The following is a 22,570-nucleotide window of genomic DNA, read 5'->3' as shown; positions in this document are numbered from 1 at the left end:
CCCCCCATCAAAAGAGTAAATCGGCAAAATATCATAAAGTATAATATTATAGTCGGTCACGAGATGCCGGGGGATGTGACGCGTTGCTCGGATCACGACGTATAAAAAAAAAATATCACCATCACTCTGTATGATATAAATCATACGTGCGCTGCCGTCGGGTTGCGAGTCGGCGCGGCGCATCAACCGCGCGCGCCGTGGTTAATTTAAAATAATATTAAAAACAAATAAACGACGACGAAATAATAAATACAAATAAATTACCGTCGACGGCGATGATAATAATAATAATAATAATAATATTATAATTGGAAACGTTAAAAAAACAAACGGCCCGCGGCGATCCGGCGCTATGATGTATACCTGCATGTATGTCGTTTCTATATTCATATTATGTTCTTTACAATACAATATTACGATGATAATATGCACGCGTGTAATATAATTACGTTACATGTAGACGGTTCTGGTATTCGTATACTACTGAAAGCCCAGAAAAAAAAACATTTATTGATGATAGACGTGTACCCGACTTCAACCCTAGAAAGAAAAAACGATCTATTAGATACCAAAAACTGTTGTCAAATTATTGACACGTGACGATGATAGAATTCAGACGCGGGAAATAGCTATTATAAAAACAAATTAAAAAAAAGTATATATATTTTCAAGCTTCCCAGAATATCTGACTTCCTTATGATTCGTTCTGACGCCATTACATACATGAACACACAGGCATATTATGTATCAAACGAAACCCTTCAATCTGATCTTAAAAACCATATTTTATCAACGAGAACAATTTTTTTATAAATGCTTCCAAGCAAAACTTAATTCAAATTCCCAATTAATTCATCTAATAACTAACCTGGAACACATTTCCGGGGAATCCCACTCAGACAACTCGAACGGAACTGGTACCGCTATCAATAAAACTACATTATTAGCCATAAGAGTATCAACTATGATGATAATTAACTTTCATGTCATTCGTCACAATGGTATATTTGAATAAATAAATATATTTTAGTGCTGTATTCGTATAGATTGTAATTTTTTTAAATTAGTATATTTTTTTGAAGATTAAAATACCATATCTTTACAGTCTTAACACATTTGAAATATTTCGAAATATATACAAGATGAAATCTTGAAAATATTATCCCATTATCAACAGTATTAAAAATAATAAAATCAATAAAAATGTTGAATACAAATGTTTGAAGTATAATGATTGAAAAAGTTTGCCTTACTATACGAATATAAGTATATAAAACGATTATAATGGATTATATAGCCATATTTCATTCAAAACTTTACATTCAAAAAAAATTTATAAATTAAACAATATATATCCATATCTTTTCCTAAAAATATCCTAAGAATACTCAAAGACAATGACTTCCTCTAAAGTGATTCCATAGAAAAATCCATACGTCACAAATTGTGACTCACAATGCTGGTTGTCTTTCCATTCAAGAATTCAAGTTAATTTTCAACTGTTATAAACCTTATAGTCATCTGATTGTCTTACTATACTTTTGAATAAATTGTAAATATATTTTCAAATAAAAAAAATTATTTTATCTAAAAAAAACCTACATAAATGTAAGACATTTTTGACTTATTAAAAGAAAAAATTTGAATTTATAAGAAAATTAGTTGTAATGAAGTTATTTTAAATAATATATAAACTTTGCAGCATTAATGCCATATTATTGCTTTATAAGACAAAATACGATTTGAATTATTGTAAATGCATTAATTCGCGTTTATTAGGTGTTACTATAGCTACATAGTAGAAGTAGAGGTATAAAAATAGTAAATTAAGTTAAGAAATGTCTCTACAATCTTACAAACAATTAATGCAAAATGTATAAACAAGTCTTATTATTATTCAATCACACCGAATACATATACAAGACATTACAACTCAGTATATTATATATTTATAAATGTTAATGATAATATTTTTTTATTAAATAATATGAATAATTTATATCAACATACTATATTATGTTATTATGTATAATGTAAATTAACTATATTTAATATGCTAAAATACTAAATGGTAATACACAATATAAATTACCTGTATTCTGGCTTCGGTCAGTCCTATTTTCGACGCCAGTTCCTCTCTGCAACAGACGTACAAGCTCGTTAAAAAATTAATGTTACATATTTAACTTTCAGTATGTAAATGGATATGTGTGGGTATATTTTACTCAAGCCGCGGTGTTCGTATTTCGAACCCCCATACGTATACGTAAATATTGTTGTTTCTTTATTTTATTTATGATGAAATTTAATTTAATTTTAGTTGAGACAATTAAAATCATTGGACAAAAGAAAACAAATAAACCCAAATAAGTTTTTTCAAAAAAGGGCAAGGAATTTTAGAGATAACAAATCTTCCAAAATCGATGATAGAAAATAATTGAAAATTAAATATTCAAGTAAATAAGATTTGCAGTAAACTAAATTCAGCAGTGAAAAAAAAAATTGAAATAAATAAACATTCTTGTGTTTATATATAATGTACATAGTATGACAGAAATGATATGATAAATAGTATCCAATTCATCGGAAAACATATTACACATAAACGAACACAGTGTATGTATATAATAATGTATAGTATATTAATATACTCCTTAACTTATGGGTCACTATATATAACGTATAATTTTTTATAATTATTGGTAATATTGTTAGATTTATACATTTATGTACCGACAAACAAACTTGAAAATATATTACGAGTAGTCAGTTAGGTATAACTAACTATTCAAGGACGTATAAAAGATAAAGAGGTAGGTACATACATATACACGATTTTAAATGCATACATAAATATAATCGAATATCTCCGCCCATATCTTAACCTAATAATCCCGATTACTCTGCATTCTGCATACTGACTGATATACTGTCATTTGGAATTTGCAAGTACATATATATATATATATTGCAATTTAATACTTCGTAAATATAATAATAATTAGGGTTTAGATGTTTATGAAATAGCATGTTTTTTCTATATAGTAATTCGATTTAATGATAACCTAGATACGATATTATTATACATACGAATTCCATTCATGCTCTACAGAATTAAATGTAACGATTTTTTTTTTTACTTCACATATCAATAATACGCATATTTTATGAATTTGTGATGTTTTTGCGTTTTTTTTTTTTTTAATTAATACAAACGAAACGTTAAGCTTCAAGTAGGTTAGGCGTATGCGGACCCATACATTTTTTACTGCGTACATTTTGTTTATTACGGATATATAATAAGAATTAAAAAACCTAAACGTTTGAAACCATAACTAAATATTTTACCATGTTCAAATCAGAATTTTAAGTGCACATAGACGTCTAAACACGCCAACAGGACACGCTTTATTTATAAAACTGATGCACAAGGATGCATAAACAGTGGAACCTCGATAACTCGAAGGAATATGCCCTGCATTTCAATTTATGATAACTTGAACCTCTATAAGTCGAATTTTATTTTCGCCCCCAACCGATTCGTGTATAATGAGGTTCCACTGTATCGTATATGTAATACGTTTACGGATCAATGGGCTTTAAGACTTGAGCGCGTATTGTGAGTATTGTGAAAACTCACCTGGTGAACACGTCCGGGTAGTGAGTCCGGCCGAACGCCTTCTCCAGCTCGTCCAGCTGGTAGCTGGTGAACGTGGTCCGGTACCGGCGCTGTTTCCTCTTGTTTGTGCCGCCCGCCGACGGCGGACCGCCGTAGCAATCGTCATCGTTGTCCGCCGAAGCGTCGTGGCCGGCACCGGCACCGCTCATGTCCACGATCCCGTCTCTGCCGTCGCCGTCGTGGTCGTCGCATCCGCCGTTTTCCACGTCGTCGTCCGCGCCGTTATCGTCGTCCACGGCGCCGCCGCCGCTGCCGTAGTAACCGGGCGGCGGGGACGAATAGTAATCGTAACCGGGACCACGGCCACCACTGCCGGCCATTAAAGACCTACAGTGTTGCTGTTGTTGTTGCTGCTGCTGCTGCTGCTGTTGCATTTGGTGGTGTTGCTGCTGCTGCTGCTGTTGTTGTTGTTGTTGTTGCTGTTTGTGTTGTTGTTGTTGGACCGCCATAGCCGCCGCTACGACGGCTGACCTCTCTCGCATCATGGTCGCGGCTGCAGCCATGGCCACCGCGGTGGCCGCGGCCGTGCGTCGCTGATCGTCGAACGGCACCGTCGCGTGCGTCAGCGCACACTCTCCCGACTGCGACTGATGGTCTTTCTGAAGTCCATGGCTTTCGTCGGCCGACGCTACTGCGGCCACTCCCGACGCCGATATGGCTACCGCCGATACTGCCGCCGCCGCCGCTGCTGTTGAAACATAACATACACACGAAATCAGTATACGGAAATAGCAAACTTTTATCTTTATCGTATAGTTACGATACACACTACACGCGACGAGGCCTGGGACGAGCGTGTAGTAAAACGCAAAAAGTTTATAAGTTTTTTTATAAGTTTGAAAAATAACTATTATTTAGTTACACTTATTCGGTCGATGCGAATTTGTTTTAATTATATGTATTACATATTGTCTGTTGTGATGGCAGCTTTGTGGTGTACCGTGAAATTTGACAAACTCATTATAATATATGTATAAAATACATAGACGTACAAAGACATCCACAATGCATGAATCGCTATCGTTTTAATTATATTATCATCACGTCTTCTAAAATGGTGCATTCTGATAATTAGGATTTATTATTTTTGTGAGTTGTGTGAAAAGTGAAATTGATCCTTTTAGACCTAAGCCACAGACTTATAATAAACAAGCAATCAAGGAAGTGTTTACAAAAAACTATTTCTAAATATAGTTTATTGAATTATTAAACAATCAATAGTCGAGAACCTATGCTGTATTTCGTATAGTATTGAGCAAGTCAATAATGGAAAAAAATTCCAATCGAGATTGTTTTAATATATATATATATATAAATAGATCTGTCCGAGAAGATTTACGCAGTATTCGAAACGGGCACAGTACACAAGAGGTTTTGAGTCAGATAGAAATAAAAGGAGAGGGAGACATTGAGATTGCGTATTATATATTTATTATACATATACATTATCCAACGTAAGAGGGGAGGGGGGGCGTTTATTTTAAATCAATATATCAATTAAAAAGATGGCGGTCGGTTCATGTCTAGACACAAGTTCGGTATTGGGTTTAGACGTTTGGTAAAAAGGGTAGGAAAACGCAATCAAGTGATCAGCTTGAGAATCGTTAAGATTTGTATATAATTTATAAAATTTGCGTACACACACACCCATATTGAATAAATATATATATATTATAATCACGAGGGAAGGACTTCGAGTGTTTATAACGAGAAATAATATTATGATAGTCCGAGGTATAATATGGGCACACGTCATATTATGTGTACAATATTATTATCGTGTACCTTCATATAAATTGGGACGTCTGTTAATTAAAATAAATAAATACATGATGATATGTTACACGACGAGGTAAAAACGCGTATGTATTGAACTACTCGTGAAGGTAAATCGTCGGCGCAGTGGAGCAGTGTGTAATAATTAGTGTAATAATATTGCGCGTGCATAATATAGGACGAGTGCAGTGTTGTGCAGCGCGTATCTATAACACACATTATACTGCAGCAGTGTATTCTGCCATGGTGTTATTACATTATTAATTTACCTACATATATATATATATATACATAACTCCAGATCCTGTACACGTATAGGTGCACATCTATGTAGGAATAGGATATACATCACGCGGGTATATAATTGATATAACAATCTAACCGACGTACCAATACGAATCGTATGAATATTATTATGTTGTTATAATAACACATTATACGCGTAAATATTTGCAGATGTGTGCACGCGTATTATCGTTGTTCAGTGCAGCGTGCAGTATATTGTACATAATGAAATAGTGAATAATATACAATGCGCTCGCACTATAATAATTATACATAGATTTAACGACGACGCGAGTTGTTGTTGTTGTTGTTTATTAGCGTCGTGTACATTGCACGATAAAATGCGATTATTTTTTCGACATATCATAATATATACCTACCTATTCAGGTATGCACCGCGTACGTGCAAATATCGGTACCTATATACGTGATATATGACATTATAACTCCGTCCTATATTATCCCATGTATACATTATATTATATATATATATACACGAGATAATAGGCAGGCACCTTGTATGCGCCTACATATTAAAATATATGTTATTGCAACAATAATATAATTTCGATCGATCAACGAGCGCACCGCACGCATATCATTATTTATTATACCGTCGATCGACGACGGTACGACTACCCATTTTAATTTACCGACACGACGTATACGCGTGTATATTGTTATATTATTATTATGTGCACAACGCGATACACTGCACGCGCGCATGCGTATAGGTAGGCACGCACGCGAAAGCGATCCGAGTACGCGGTCATCCCGATCGTGTACGCACCTACCTGCGCTACAGAAATGTATCACACATTTTATGCATTACCATCGCAGTGTACGGATAGATAATAAGATAAAATAATTTATTGGCCGAGAAAACATTTAAATCCATCACGTATTTTTTAATATTCAATAACAGATTGTAATTTCGCCGTAATTACGGTTCGGCCGCGATGGCGGCCGCCATCATTATCATATTATTATTATTATTATTATTATTATTTCTATATTGTCCTCGTCGTCTAGACGCGCACGCAAACGCGCGGCGGCGTTGGGAGACACGCCACACTGCGCGGAGACCGCGTCCCCACCGCGACCGCGTATCGTACCGCGGCAGACGGGTGGTGCGCACGACTTTCCCCCGACGACGAAAAGCCCGCCTATATTATCGTCCGCAGACCTAATGATACATCATAATATTCCTCGTTGTTCATGTGCCCCGTGACCGCGTATTACGACGTCCACGCGCGCGCGGCCAAGCTGTACAATAGTGTACGTGTAATATACGCAGGCGTGATAGGCATAATAGTGTACACATTAAACGATTTAGAATTGTCTAGGATCAGCATTTTTTATACGTTTCGACTGCACCGCAAACCGTCTAGTCCGACCTTCGGCTAATTAAACGCTCCATCGCGGAGTTGTTCCATTTATCATTTTACTTATTTTAATTATATATATATATATATATATGCCCATACGGCACTGTTTTATTTACTTACACGGTCTAATATGCACTACTTATGTTTTATATTATTGTAGTTATTATATACCTAATCATACCTTTCAATCATATACGCATACATACTTGTATAGTTATATATCCATATTTAAACGTATATAAACACCGGTTGGCATTTATTCTAATAAATAAAAATAAACATGGGCTTGAATATAGGTACTTTATTGGCCAAGGTTTTCGCTTCACGGCCATAATATTTTAATTTTTTTATTTACAGTTATCGATATTCACATAAATACATTATATTATTACGAGAATTTTACTAATTATCTGCAAGTACGAAATGTACTCTTTAAATAAATTAAAATTCCATAGAACTTAAGGGTCGTGTGCATTGTTATATATAGCTTAGGTACTTCACAATAAATCGAATATGTAAAAAAACGCTTAAGAAAATTAATGCAACAATGAAGTCGACCGATTCCTATAACTTTAACTATATTATATTTGCTTCAGAGAAACGAAAGTCGCATCTGCAGTGAAAACGATTCTTAAGTATATATCTACATATTATAGAAGGTACCAAACTGCAGGTTTATGGTTTTTAAAATGAAGTAAATATCGTAACGCGAATACTGTATTTGTGATAATATTATATCGATCATATTGTAATAAAATTTCTAAAATAGTTTGTTAAGAAGGAATATTAAGGACTTTATTAATTTTTAAAAGTTTCTACACCTTCTGTTAAAAATCCAAACTTTCTACTTTCCCTATCGTCGTATAATATTGTTCATATAGATATAGAAACACATAAGCTATAATAACATATGGGTGTATGCCTATTATTTTGCCGCGAACACCTGTACATTGTTAGATCGCGCACGTGACCGTTTCCATAGTGATCAATCGATCATCTGCGACGTAGTTACATAACATAAACACCGCTTTATAACATGATAATACAAATCGCATTCGTCAAAATATGATAGACACGTTTATGGGTTAGGGCGTAACGGAGTATTAGCGCGCGATTTAAAAGCACCGTATCCGGATGGCGCGGAAACCCAAACCCGCGAATGACGACAGCTCGGCGAAAGACCTACACGAACCGGAAGACGAAACCGCGGCAGCGCTGATCACGGTCATACTGTTGGAACACTTTGGCGACGGCCTTCCGGTGCACGCGGACGTGGTCATGGACACGGTACAGTACAGGTTGGCCGGGGACGAGACGATGGCCGCGCGGGTCCAGCGGGAAGGGTGCTACTGCGTGTGGGCGGACCGCCAGGCGTCGCGAGCGTACCGCCGGTGTCTGGCGCGGTTGGTCCAGTCCGGTCGGATCCGCGTGGTGTACGACTGCGGCTGCGGATGTGGCGGGTGTCTGGAGGACGGCAACGGCGGCTTTGAATACGGGTGCGCCGGAGGAGGGGCTCAAAAGCCGACGATTATATCTGCTACAGTATTATGAAGCCACCGCAGTCGAATAGGTCGAATTTTATTTTATATATTATCATATACCTACACAGAACACGTTGAATAAAACACCTACACGCAATTTAATATGATATTATATATATATTATAACACTCGAAAGAAAACGTTTGCCTTTACGTAAAGTCGAAGAACAGTGTTACGTATAGAAGATGTCGAAATGTCGAATCCACTAGTATTATGTCACAATAGTCATTCTGAAAGCGCGGGATTAACGCACACTCGTGTAAGTCCTGTCTGCCAAGCCATCACACGTGTATTCAGGGTTGGTCAGTATGTTAAAAATACAATTGTATCATGTATCTTATTTTTCCAAAAGATACACAAGATACTATTAATGTAAACATTGTAAACAGTATAACTTGTATTGAATAATACCAAAAATTCGATTTGCAGGACACTCAAAACTTAAAACGAATGTAACAATAATTGCGGTAATTCTTTTTGTGTATATATTATTAATATTGTGTTATAAATAATTTTACCGCAGATACCTGAACTGAATATTTTTACGAAAAATTGTCCAGTTGCAATCAAGACGAAACTAACAATAACAATCAAAATTACCTATACTGCACAATCTTATAATTTGAAAAACATAAAAATTACATTATGGTGTTCACATGTCCGTTATCTGCGTATACCTATCTACACTTCTACAGTTATACAGATAGCACTAAACTGGAATTTTCGTTCTCATAAAATATAAATCCGTTACCTAGATATGAGTGTAGCCGTGTAGGCCTTTACTGCACATAAAATTGAAAATCAAATCAAAATTAGGTACAGATAAGCTATTACAATAATTACATTATACTATTATGTATTCTATGTGATGGTTTAGTGCATAGAAACGTTTATATAGATAATATAATTCAATTAGAAATATAAAAGTATCGTGTATCTTGTATATTTTCTACATTCACGATGTATCTTGATCTAAATACACTAAATGTATGTATCATGATACTTTTTTTTAAGTATCTTGCCCAACCCTGCATGTACTATAATATTTATAAATAATCACTTCCTGCGACTTAAAAACTCTCATCATTCCATAATCGAATACATTTAAAAACTTATAATGAAAATAAATTATTCGACTCTTAATTATTGTTAGATTTTAAGAGCACACAAAAACGACGATTTTAATTTTTATATTTTCGAGTTCTGATAAACCAGAAAATTAAAATGTATTATGCAATTATATACGTAATTGAAAAATACTTCTTTAATTAATGTCATTGCTTATCAACATGCAACGGTGTTATGACAGTATACGTGGAAAAAAATATTTTTTAACAGGATTTCTGGTATACGCTGATACAATTACTAACAATCATTTTAGAGTTCAGGCATAGTAATACGCGCATATACATTATTTAAATATAAAATGTTCATAAATCCATAATATAATATGAATGTAACTTTTTATTTGTTAGATAATACGCGTGATCAATTTCTAATACAATTTATCATGTATTATGATGTATTTATTTATTATTTAAAATAGTTAAAATAATAAGAAATCAATGATTTTTTTACGAATAAAAATATATTTTAGTTGAGTTACCAAACACCGGTGTACGTACATAACGTATTACAGTAACGCGTTATAGTATTATCTCAATATAGAACGGATATAGCGGCAGTATTGAACGGAAATCCGTCTATTGAACGGAAATGATCTATTTTATGGTCGCACGGGCAAAAGAATTGGCTTTAGACGAAACGAAAGAGAAGAAACAGATAATAAGATAATAGTTAATAATATAAAAATCATGATATAAAAAAAAATTCTTTCTTACACGGATTTCGACTGCATAATATACCCAAATATTATACCTCTCTCTGTTCTGGTCCCTGGCTGCTTACAGTACACGGCTGCGGCTGTAGTAATCGCGTTATTAAAATTAATAAGTCTATCCCCACTCGTGGATACCTTACAGCCTCCGGTTCTACGACTCCGAACACTGGGTAGATCTATGGAGATATGCTTATTAAAGCAATAACGGTCTCGCTGGATTTGTACACATTGAAAATGTAATAAAATAAGTGTCAAACCGTTCGAAAGAAATCCTGTTATTCGTTAAACGAATTTTCTTGTGTATATAAATAACGATGTACCTACCTATGTATGTTTGTATTATTATAATATTATATAATAGTAATGTCATACACGCGGTGGACACAAAAGTCCGACGAGACGTCGAGAAGAGAGTAATACACGGTATGTATTTCTCGGTTAATAACAAGTAAATAGATTATACATCTATAATTTAATATATACGAATACAATAATATTTTAGTAAAACGATGAAAAGTCGTTATGACGAGCCTTTGCCAAAAATACATAAAATGTCTGGAATAATTACTAAAAATTTAATATATTCACTTGCCGCAATGATGACGTTTTTGGGAACCCGTGGCACATGAATAACGCTTCTCAAGATACACGTAGATAATTTGGTAAACCGAGTTTGTTGAAATTAATTTATACTGTTTAATTAACTATTTTCGGCTATTTTAAGCGACAAGATGTTTGTTATTTTTTTAATTATTAAATTTATATATTGGTAACGCTGGGCAAAAAAAAAAAAACAATCAATATTTTTTATTTTACATACGGATATAAAAATTATTGCCATTCTAACCTATAAACGCACTAACACGACGCACTGTACTTACTTCCATGTCACTACATTATAATGTAAATTAATGTCTTTAAACGATATTATGAACCCATATCCTTTGAGTTTGTGCGATCTCTACACAAATACTGTTTGTGATGGGTTTTATTATTTTCTTTTTTTTATTAGCTTAAAATTTCTGAGAATAGGTGTATTTTATTAAACGTCTTGGCCATACGTACATGACGCGTATAATATACTTACATTTGTTTTTTTCTTTCATTCGTATATACATAATATATAGTTCGTACCACACTAATATATCAAACGCCTATTGCACACGTGTATGGGACCAACCATGTAACATCGATTTAAAATAAAAATCAATGTTGGGAATTATATAGTGTCCGACAAAATATGTGAGAAAAATAATGCGGTTTTTTGCCAATTCCCGAAATTATATTATGTATATACGTTGTCCTACACGTGTGCGCGCCGTCATACGTATACGAATCCCGCATGGTATAGAATATAATACGTAACAAATGTAAACCATTTGTATCGAGGCAATAAATTTACCAATTGGCGTACAAGCACTTAAAATCAACATAAATCCAATTACAAGGCGGCAGCGGTATTTAAATATTTTATAGGTCTGTCGGATTGTGATGCCATAGAGAAATACTAATGATTTTACTGTTGGGTACCTAACCTGTTGGGTATACAATAATAAAATATTTTCAATGAATAAATATTAAATGTTTTATTTTTTTTAATATATATAATTATAGGATAAGAAGGTTTACGATATACACTAAATACCTACATCATACCTATACCTATAGAGTAAAAATATAGATAATTAACAATTTTCATATCAGTTATCTAAATTGTGTAGTAAGAAAAAAAGTAAACTTTTTGTATAATTCGACTACAACTTCTTGTACTTCTGAAAAAGTGTCAACTTGGCTCTCGTACTGCCAGTCAAATTATTATTTGCATCCGCTATATGTCAGTAAAATGTGACTGAAAATAATTTATCTCAAAGCGCCGCGGCCAACGGGGCCAAGACACGCATGGACTACACTCATAAAGTGTTTGAGCACTGCTTTAAGCGTATTAATACATTGCCGCTCGACTACATATTATTATATACGTATTAATCTCTATCTAAAAAAGTAAAAACACAACAAATGAGTGACATCGCGGACGTAATGACGATTTTAATGTCAGTTACACACGCCTGTCAAAGCGCGAGGAGATGGCGTTTCGAAAAAACATTTCTAAACCCGAAGCGGATTATAACTAATAGGATCAGGAGCCAGGAGAGTGTTTTATTAAATAAACCGAATGGAACAACGGCTAGGTCGGAGTCGTCGACATAATAAAAGATATCGAGTGTTTTCTTTTATACCGAGTACGGTCGTGTATTATGTTATTGTTATACATTATAATAATATGCACTTGTATATGGGCGCGGTATAAACGTATAATACGCGTCTGCATCGGCGCGACAATTATATTACAATTATTATTGTCTACGAGGCAACATGTATATGACATTTAATTAACACAATCGGCGCCGGGCCAATATACACACGCATATAGGTGCATTTATATGCATTATACGTGTATATACTAATACCATACCTGTACCGGTCGGTCGTGTCTTTACTGTGCGTGTGTGTGAGTGTATAACATTAAGTACGACTGGCGCCATACCGGCGCGGTTACCAAAAACAACACGTGCAACGTTATCGACGCGACGCGAAAATATAAATATTTTATTGTTTTGACGACAAATCGACGCGTACGATAATACGGTCGTCCCGCGCAAAGGACACCACTGCAAACGCCCGACCCGACTACCGGCCCCGCAGAGACTCCGTTGTCGGACGGGAAGCGAAACAGAATACCGTCTAAACGACGCATGTGCGTTTATGACACGGCAGAGAATAACAATTCACCATCGTCGACATCACAGTCGTCGTCCTACACCAACACATATATATATGTATATGTAATTACCTACATTACGATTATATTGTATACCTACCAGCGTTGCGGATGATACCGCGTATATGACGTCCTAACCGTCCAATTTACACCCCCCTCGACCGTCATCCCCGACGAGACCGTACGTACGCGAGATGACGACTCTGTAGAAATGGGTGTGGAAACGTGACAGCTCGAGGGGCACTGTCATTTCGTCGTTTACACACACACACACACACACACACACACACATGCGTGCGCGAGGTGTACGTATCCGCTATATAGTTGCCATCACTGCACCGATATATCGTCCCGATAACATATTATACTCGACGACTTTATACCGTGACGACCCGCAACGGAACCGGAAACAAAGCGCGCTACACATACACGAGGGCGAATCGTATGTAATAACGCTAATACGCCTAACATAATTCCGACGGCAGAGTTTGGGTGTGAGAGGACCCGAGCAGGTGACCGTAATTATTGGCCGGCTCATAATTTCCCGTCTGCGATGTCAAGTCGTCGTCACTGCACAGCAGTTAACGTGGTCATTGCGCGATACGAAACGTAAAAAGTATATTAGTGAACACGAGTGTGGTACGCACATACATACATATCATAAAGTTACATATGTTAGAAAAATTTGGTTCTCTGCAGTATGATAGTGTCTGTTATAATGTACTCGTCGACGAAAAACGGTTCCGTACAAAACACACCGCGCCCCCGGACACAAGTCAGTATAAGTACATAGCGGGCCGTTATTATTTTTCTTTTCGTTATTCAATGTACTTACATACTGTAATTAATTTACAACGAAGGTACTGTAACACAACGGTCTGTATATCTAATATAAGTTGTAGAAAAATCAATTTATCACGACAATTGCGCAGCTTTGTTGATTTTCCCGTATTACTTATTATAAGTCATAACTCATAATGTATCATTATGTAAAATTATTGAATTCCTTCATGTAATTCGTAATTAATACAGACAAGCCAACAACAATATAATATCGCCGTCCATACTATGGATTTATTCATAAATAAATTATTAGAGATTTACGATACCACTAACACATACTACCGCATAGTACCTTGTTAGTATGTACAATAATATTATATTATGTTATTATTACGGTTGGAGCTGCTGTTAAATTGGTTTGATACAAAACCGTTGTTGTTTATCCGCATCACTCACAGTATCACGCAGTATACACTTTAAAGTCAATTTAAAAATAATCACCGTTGTATGTCTAGAAAATTAAAACTGTTAAAAAAATGTTGAAATAATTTTTAATTAAATCGATTTATCGGTTCCGTAATAAAAAAAAAAAAAAAAAAAAAAAAACAAGCGTATGTACTATATAGTAATAGTTTTACGATTATTATATAAAAAAATATAGGTAGTATATAATACTTTTATATACATAAAATTGACAAGGCTTCACGTATGCATTATCCATAAAATATAAATATTAAAATTTATTATTTTATCAATATGTATCTATAGCGTTTGATAGTTATTAACAATATAGATTTAGGCTTTCTTCGTAATGTTCTATTATCAGAAAAATTATCATAATTTGCATAGTAAAGCTGCAAACGGATCAGTTAACCCAGCTCCGTCTCCATAGCAAACACAATATTAGTAATATTACACGTTTTAAAACGCAAAAATTATTTTATTCTAATAAACTATAAAGTAAAAAAGAAAATTATATCTCAATGTCACCATTACGACTAATTCAATAATTTATTCCAACATTACGTTGGTTGTATTTTATTTTAGGTCTATAGTGGCGTAGTCAAGGGTATGTTTGCCATCCATTCCTTTTATTCAATTATTTAAAGCAGCTATTTAAACAACTCAGTGTATACAAATGTCTTATTGCTACCAAGGTTCAAATTGTTAGTCAATTAAAAAAAAATCCAGAATTACAAAATAATTGATGTTCTTCTAGTTATACAATTTATTATACGTATAAACTACAAAGAAAGTATATTATGATACTTATAAATAGATTTTAAAAGAACCATTTAGTTATATATATATTTTTAAGACATATAAGTGATATAACTAATCATTTGAAAAACCATATTTTGGTCAGACGGAACGAAATTAGACATAGAAAAACCCCAAAGTAGTATTTAAAATTAAAACTATAATTTTTTTTTAATGCGTCTCAACCAGACCACCAAAACATAAATTGTATAGTTTCATATTTTCTAAATTATTGTTTTTTAATAACCCTATAATAAATGAAATAATGTGTGGATATTTAGTAGCCTGATAAAGTAGTGTTATTTGGTTTATTTGACCATTAGGCTAGGACCGTTACGAGTTCAGATATATGGTGGTCATCACATAACTAATACAGAAAGTACACATTAAATATATGTGTATTTTTAATTTGTACCCACTATTTAATACTAAAGTATTAAAAAAAAACTTACGTTTATAGGTGACATCACAAATATTATTCTCATATTTATCAACAAGGCAACGAAATTCAATATTGATATAGAGACATTGCGCGATATTATATATTTATTTATTTATATTTATTATATATATTTATATATTATGAAAATGTAGGTACATGATCATCGATATTATAAAGTATCATCTTTAAGTGTTTCTAATTTATTAAATTTTAGTTTTAAAGACTAAAATAGAAAAATATTTATGACATAATCTGTTAATAAAAAGAAAACAAAAATAATGTTTTTTTATTTTGATAATTATTAAGGTATATATACCCAAATGTATAAATCGTAACTAGATTACTAGCTCAAACGGATGTGGGAGACTGAAGTTCAAACATATTTAAACTATTATAAAGTACTTATATAATAACAATTTGAGTTATTTTGTGATCATTCAAAAAATATTCATAGCACTATAGTAGAAACTTAAAATATATCGCAAATATTTAAATTATTATTTTCTGTATTATACAGTAAATACAATAACATTTTCAAAACATTAAAATTAAATTAATTTATATGCTACTTTTTGGCATTTGAAATGATTTAATAGTTTTTAAGTATTAATAAAAATGTTTATCTATTCTAATCAAAAACCTTAAAAATATAATAAAAATTTCCTACATACAATAATTTTATAGTTATTTAAATACATCAAAAATATAAACACAATTTCGTATAAAAATTTGAAGTTCAAATTTTGACAAAATCACGAATATTTTATTATAATAAATGCGATATTTTCAGCAAAACTGAATTCGATCTACCGTATATTATTAATAGCAATATGAATATTTAATAAAATATGCTTAGTAATATAGACTGACATAAATATAGTATATGCTCAGAATTGGTTTTTGTATGCAATGCTTTATCATTTAATTCGACAAATTTAACACAGCCATTACAGTGACCTACTCAATGAGATGGTATATTATACATTTAATACCTAATACATACATATATATATTTATTTTTATTTTTTATGTATACAGCAGAGCGAGTTCCCAGACTTTTTTTAAACATGTATTACTATTTTATGTAAATATAAATTTATAAAATATTCTGAAGACATATTTATATATTATGTATAAATGTATAATATAAAGTTCATCATAATGACACACGAAAAAAAATTAGGAAAAAAAAACACATATCATCATTGTAACAAACACTGAAACCCACAGGGAAATTTCTCGATTCGCTTAGAAATCAGAATCTATAAAATATATCCATGCTTAATTAAGATTTGTATTACACAGATATGGATTATAAATTATCATATAAACAGGACGTAATATATCTATTATTTAATATTTATATTGAAGTTGATTATTAACGGTTAAATTTTTTTAATATTACTAATCAGTGGAGGATAATTATTAATTACCATAAAACCGATAAAATGTAATAAACAGGAAATATATATATATAATATCACAATAGCAACGTGTTACAGCATTATTTTATGATGAACACAATATAATATTATGTAATCCAATTTACGGTAATCAGTTTTCAGTGTTATCACTATTTAAAATTTTAATTATTTTAATAATTAATAATTAATATATAATAATCACAACACTGTAAAATATATATCAATGCCATCCCAAATGGTACAAAATTATTTAGAATAAAAAATGATTGCATAAATCTTTGGATTTTAATATCTTTATTAAATATTATTATTTATCTGCCTTTATTATTTCAAAATTTAAAATCTAACACTCCAACTTCAGCTAATGAATAATATTTTAGTTGAAAAGTGATTTCAACTATGATAATAAAAAAAAATGTAGATAATATAATGAATTATAATAAACAAAATACAAGCTACAGAGTACAGAGGATATGACCCGTTTGTGGGATATGCATTAAAAATATATTAATTAAATTAAAAAAAGTAGCCTAAAATATCCACTTATTTTAACTTTTGATTTGATGGAACAACGGCTAATATGTCGAGTTGTGAGCGTATTGTGCAGGTATTTCTGCGGCCTTCGTTCGGGTTATTATTATTTATATGATGACTTGTATATATAATCTTATTAATCTGCAGGTATAATAGACTTCAGGATTAATGTGTTTGCAAGTGTATTTTTTAAGAAGAATAAATTACAAACAAGTAGTTTAATCGTTAATACAATAATATAGGTATTTTTTAAATATTATGATTAATTTTTATAAGTTATTTAATTGTTATTCATAAGTATAATATGTGTTATAAAATATAATATCAACATTTTGACCGAGCACATTATTGATTAAAATGTTTTATAAGTATACCCTATATACAAGTATTTTGCATAGCTAATTCTATAGTAGTTGTATTTTTAATGTGACTAATTTTAGAATACTTATAAATTAGTTATATTATAGTAAATAATTCATTCATGAACCAATTAAACCTATTCGATTTATCAAAAACTATTTAATTAATTGATTTTTCAACTTACGCTCAACATTTACAAAACACGTTCACGCTAATTTGTTAAATGTGTGTAATATATACAGCTATAGGTAAATTCGAACGAGTATATATTTTATAGAATACTCAAAATATTTAAAATAGTATTTTTGTAAAAAACTAAAACATAGATTTTTTTGTTTCTGGAAAGTTTCAAATGGAACAATTCATTTTTTAAGCACATTAATAGAACAACCATGCGACGTATAATTTATGACATTATAAAATCTATAATCTGACTGTCTCTGAGCTACTAAAAATATCTCCGGCACGTATCTTAAATTTTTGTTTTAATAAAACAGAACAGATACATTGTATTTGTACACGTATTATTATAAAATATTACTATTATTTAACATAAAATGTAAGTTGCTTGAGTATTTGAAACCTCTAGTGCACGGTGGATTACATTTCACATAAACCATAAATGTCTTATAAGCTGTGATTTAATTATTTGAAATCCGCTAAAATTCCATTACATAATAATATATGCGTCAAATTTCCAAATAGAAAAAATAATACTTATATAATTAATAAGGTGTTGATAAGTAATGTACATATTATTAACATCGAAATTTGTCCAAAAATTCCATTGAAAGGTATCAACAAGTAATATATTGTCGAAAAGTTTTAATATATTGCATTTATAATAATATATAATCAATATTCAACAGCAATATGTATAAAAGGTTTTAAATCTAGTTATACGAGTTAATATATTCGTATATGATTTTCGATAAGTGTACAGCTAAAAATGTTTTTTTTTTTTTTTTGGACTCCGTAGCATCTCATTATTATATAGAATAACATGAGATATCGCATAAGGCGTTAGACGGGTATATAAATAAAATTAGCTCTTCTTTTTGATATAGGCTTGCCTTGCCATGACTAAGCAAAAGTCGAAAAATAATATGTAATTATATAGTATAACGTCTCAATTGTTATACTGAAGCAATAAAAGTATAACACTACTATTGAGGCAGCGACCGGCAAATTTAACGAATATTATACCGTGTTTATGTGTTTTCGTGTGCTAGGAGAAGCGCCGTATTGTTTAAATACGATGTTTGTTTTTAAGTGCAAACACTTGTCGTTGTCCACCGCCGACTGAACCATTACTATAGCACAGGACTATATATATATATAAGTACCGCCAACTATATATGTATAGGATGACACCACTATGTGTACAGAACTGCGGACCGCCGTGTGTGCAGTTGTTACCGTTTAATATATTATAATTATCGTCGTCGGGTAAAGTGTATCGTCGTGTACCTAACGCTGTTATTTTACATATTAATTATTACAAGGCAATTGTATAATTAAAGAAAAAAAAAACCAAGACAAAAACAAAGAAAAAGTCGCATACTGTTGTATATTAGGTATAAGTGTAAACCCTTAATATATACAGAGTGAACCATAAATAATACGGAGTTTTTCTTTTTACATATATCACGCTATTTATTAATCGGATAGCCCATTAAGGGAAAACCAGTATACTAGGAGTCACCAATTAATTTTTTTGAACGGTTACATTGATAATAAGAGAAGTTCTCGGGACTATAAAAATGCGAAGAAAATAAACACAAAATCAAAAAATCAATTGAAACCAAATAGCGGCCCGCTGTATGGTGACCTCTGCTGTATATACGGAAAAGACGATAATAGGGTCTGCTGCGTATTTGTGTGCGTGCATGCATGAACCATGTCGCAGACATAGTATTATGGCACGACGCAGTGGCATATCTGACGACTGATTGGAGATAGAGGAGTTGACCCGGCGACATTAATTATTAAGAATATATTTTAAAAATAAGTTTATTGTTTTCGATATCAATAAAAATTTTAAAACATTGATATTTCTTGAAATGGTCTTGGAATTTTGATCCCCATATACACAATGCATGCACTAGGAATACACTAATTACAACGACGCACTCAACGTGTACAAGACACGACACCAGATATAATATGTGTATTTAGCACGGTGTTATTATACAACGTAAACTGCGATTAAGTTATGCTCATCGGTATAATCGAATTAATTAATAATGACGACGGGAAGTGTAATTTACTTAAGTGCATTTTTAATACACATATGTACGACTTACGTACACATACCACTTATACGAGTGTGCGTAATTTTTTGTAATTATAAGTGCACAGGTGTGCAGCGCCGTGTGCGCTCCGTTGCTACACGCACCGGAAGACAGCGGCGCGACGACAACGACGACGACGACGAGGACTACTTCGAATATTGTTATTATTATTTAATATTTTTATTATCATTATAATTACTATTATGACAAACGCGGACATTCACACGGTAAGAATTTCGCACGATGGTAAATAATAATATTATATTGTGAATCAAATCCAAGCCGAGAGATAAAAGCACGCCCGGGCACTAATCGGCGTGTACATATTATATTAGGTACCTCTTCAGTGACGCGCAACCTTTTTTGAACCGTGACAACCAGATTTGTACATTTCAACGAGAGAATTAAATTAATATTATAATATATGCATTCAACATGTGTTGTTTAATTCGTGTGAGCATAAACTTATAATAAACCCACAAGTCAAAATGTAATATTTAATTAAATTCATCACGACAACAAATAGGTATTAACTTTTATAGGTCGTAATACAATTTACATACAAAATATTTAAATTTAAAATAAAACAAAACAGAATGTTGAATGATACGCCGATTTAAGTTATAAAAGTAAGAAAATTATGATAAACTTATTATTTGTTCATATTTGATGCGAGCGACTTGCGCTTGTATCTTATAAACATTATATTGTTTTAATGTAATAGGTTTTATATTTTAGACTGCGTATCTGCGTATACCTATACATTTAACCTGGATCGATATTGTTTTTTATGAGTTATAATTTATAACCAATAGAGCTGAAAATGCTCTTTCGAGCAGATAAATTGATATGCAAGGATTCGCAAGTCATCAACTTTGTTCGTTTTGATTATTCTGATTATTCAGATTAGAAATGAAATTCAAAGTACATTACATGTTGTTTTGTGAATTTATATCAATATTCTATAACCAATAAAATTAAAGTCATTCATTAAATTTATTTTTAAACTTGATTTCATCGATATTGGAAAAAAACGATTTCTTATATCTAACCATACTAACTATCCGTCTGCGGTGTACACGCCAAAATCAATAATCCAAGCTCTAACATATACAGTGTGTACTGTAATGAAAAAAAAAACCGAATGTACTATATACAACGTTATACGCTCTTACATGGTAACTACCTGGTTATGAGATACAAACTATATGACGTATAAATGTATAATAACAATCATATTATAACTGCAGTGAGTTTCGTGGAGCTAAAAAAAAAAAGTTCACGGTCGTCGCGGCCGCGGAGAGAATTTCGTTAATCTAATAACGAAAGAACAAAATAAAATAATAACGTAATAATCATTCTCGCGATCTCCGTCGTCGCTCGCGGGAATTTATTTTTAATCTAATAACAAAAAATAATAGTTATACCTTCGTACACCACCCCTTGACCGCCACCCCTCCCCCAACCATAACTCGACGCATACTAGCACGTACATTACCTACACACACACACATATATATTAAATATATTATACACGTTTTGAAATTACTTTTTGCGGTTTACTACGGCGGTGGAACGATTACGACACGTTTATTACACTGCAGCGCTCACACACACACACACACAAATTTGGTCCACGACGCCTCGCCGCCCGTATTATAATACACTTTCGATGCTGCCCCAGATCGTATGATATTATTATTATTATCATTATTATTGTATATATAATTTCCTATACGTGTATTTTTTTTTATTGTAACAGTCGTGGTATAATCACGTAATCGGAATAATGATATAGTTGGGCGCGCATGTATAATACGTACACGTCCGCGGCAGTCGTGTATAATAATATGTATAATATAGTAATAGACATTAGAGACGTCTTTGGATGAACCAAACGGAACGGAAACGGCGGGAAAAAAAGATGTGTATAAAATAAAAATAAAAATAAAATCACATATTAGAGCCTGGCCGCTGCCACCGACCTAGTCATTCGTCAGTCGCGTACCCCCAACCGCGCCGCAGTCATTATACATATAATACGCCGTGTAATATAATAATAACAATAATAATATAATGTGCGTGTGTGTGTAAATAGGAGGTGCAGGCACCTAAACATTATATAGGTATACTACATAGTATAGACATTATATACCTGTATGAGCTGTGCAGAGAGTTAATCGAA

General features: G+C 32.5%; 1 protein-coding gene across 1 annotated transcript in view; it reads right to left on the bottom strand.

The window, feature by feature from the left end:
* LOC113559780 (AF4/FMR2 family member 4-like) overlaps positions 1–22,570 on the bottom strand; it is a 67,806-nt gene that overhangs the window by 13,509 nt on the left and 31,727 nt on the right. The window contains exons 2-3 of the mRNA XM_026965532.1: positions 3,641–4,367; positions 2,093–2,138 (exon numbers count right to left, since the gene is read on the bottom strand). Of these exons, the coding sequence (XP_026821333.1) occupies positions 2,093–2,138; positions 3,641–4,367 (773 nt within the window). The remainder of the gene's footprint in view (positions 1–2,092; positions 2,139–3,640; positions 4,368–22,570) is intronic.

The sequence above is a fragment of the Rhopalosiphum maidis genome, chromosome 3 (assembly GCF_003676215.2).
Source record: "Rhopalosiphum maidis isolate BTI-1 chromosome 3, ASM367621v3, whole genome shotgun sequence".
Lineage (NCBI taxonomy): Eukaryota > Metazoa > Arthropoda > Insecta > Hemiptera > Aphididae > Rhopalosiphum > Rhopalosiphum maidis.
The sequence above is the reverse complement of the archived record's forward strand: the minus strand, read 5'-3'. Positions and strand labels throughout refer to the sequence as shown.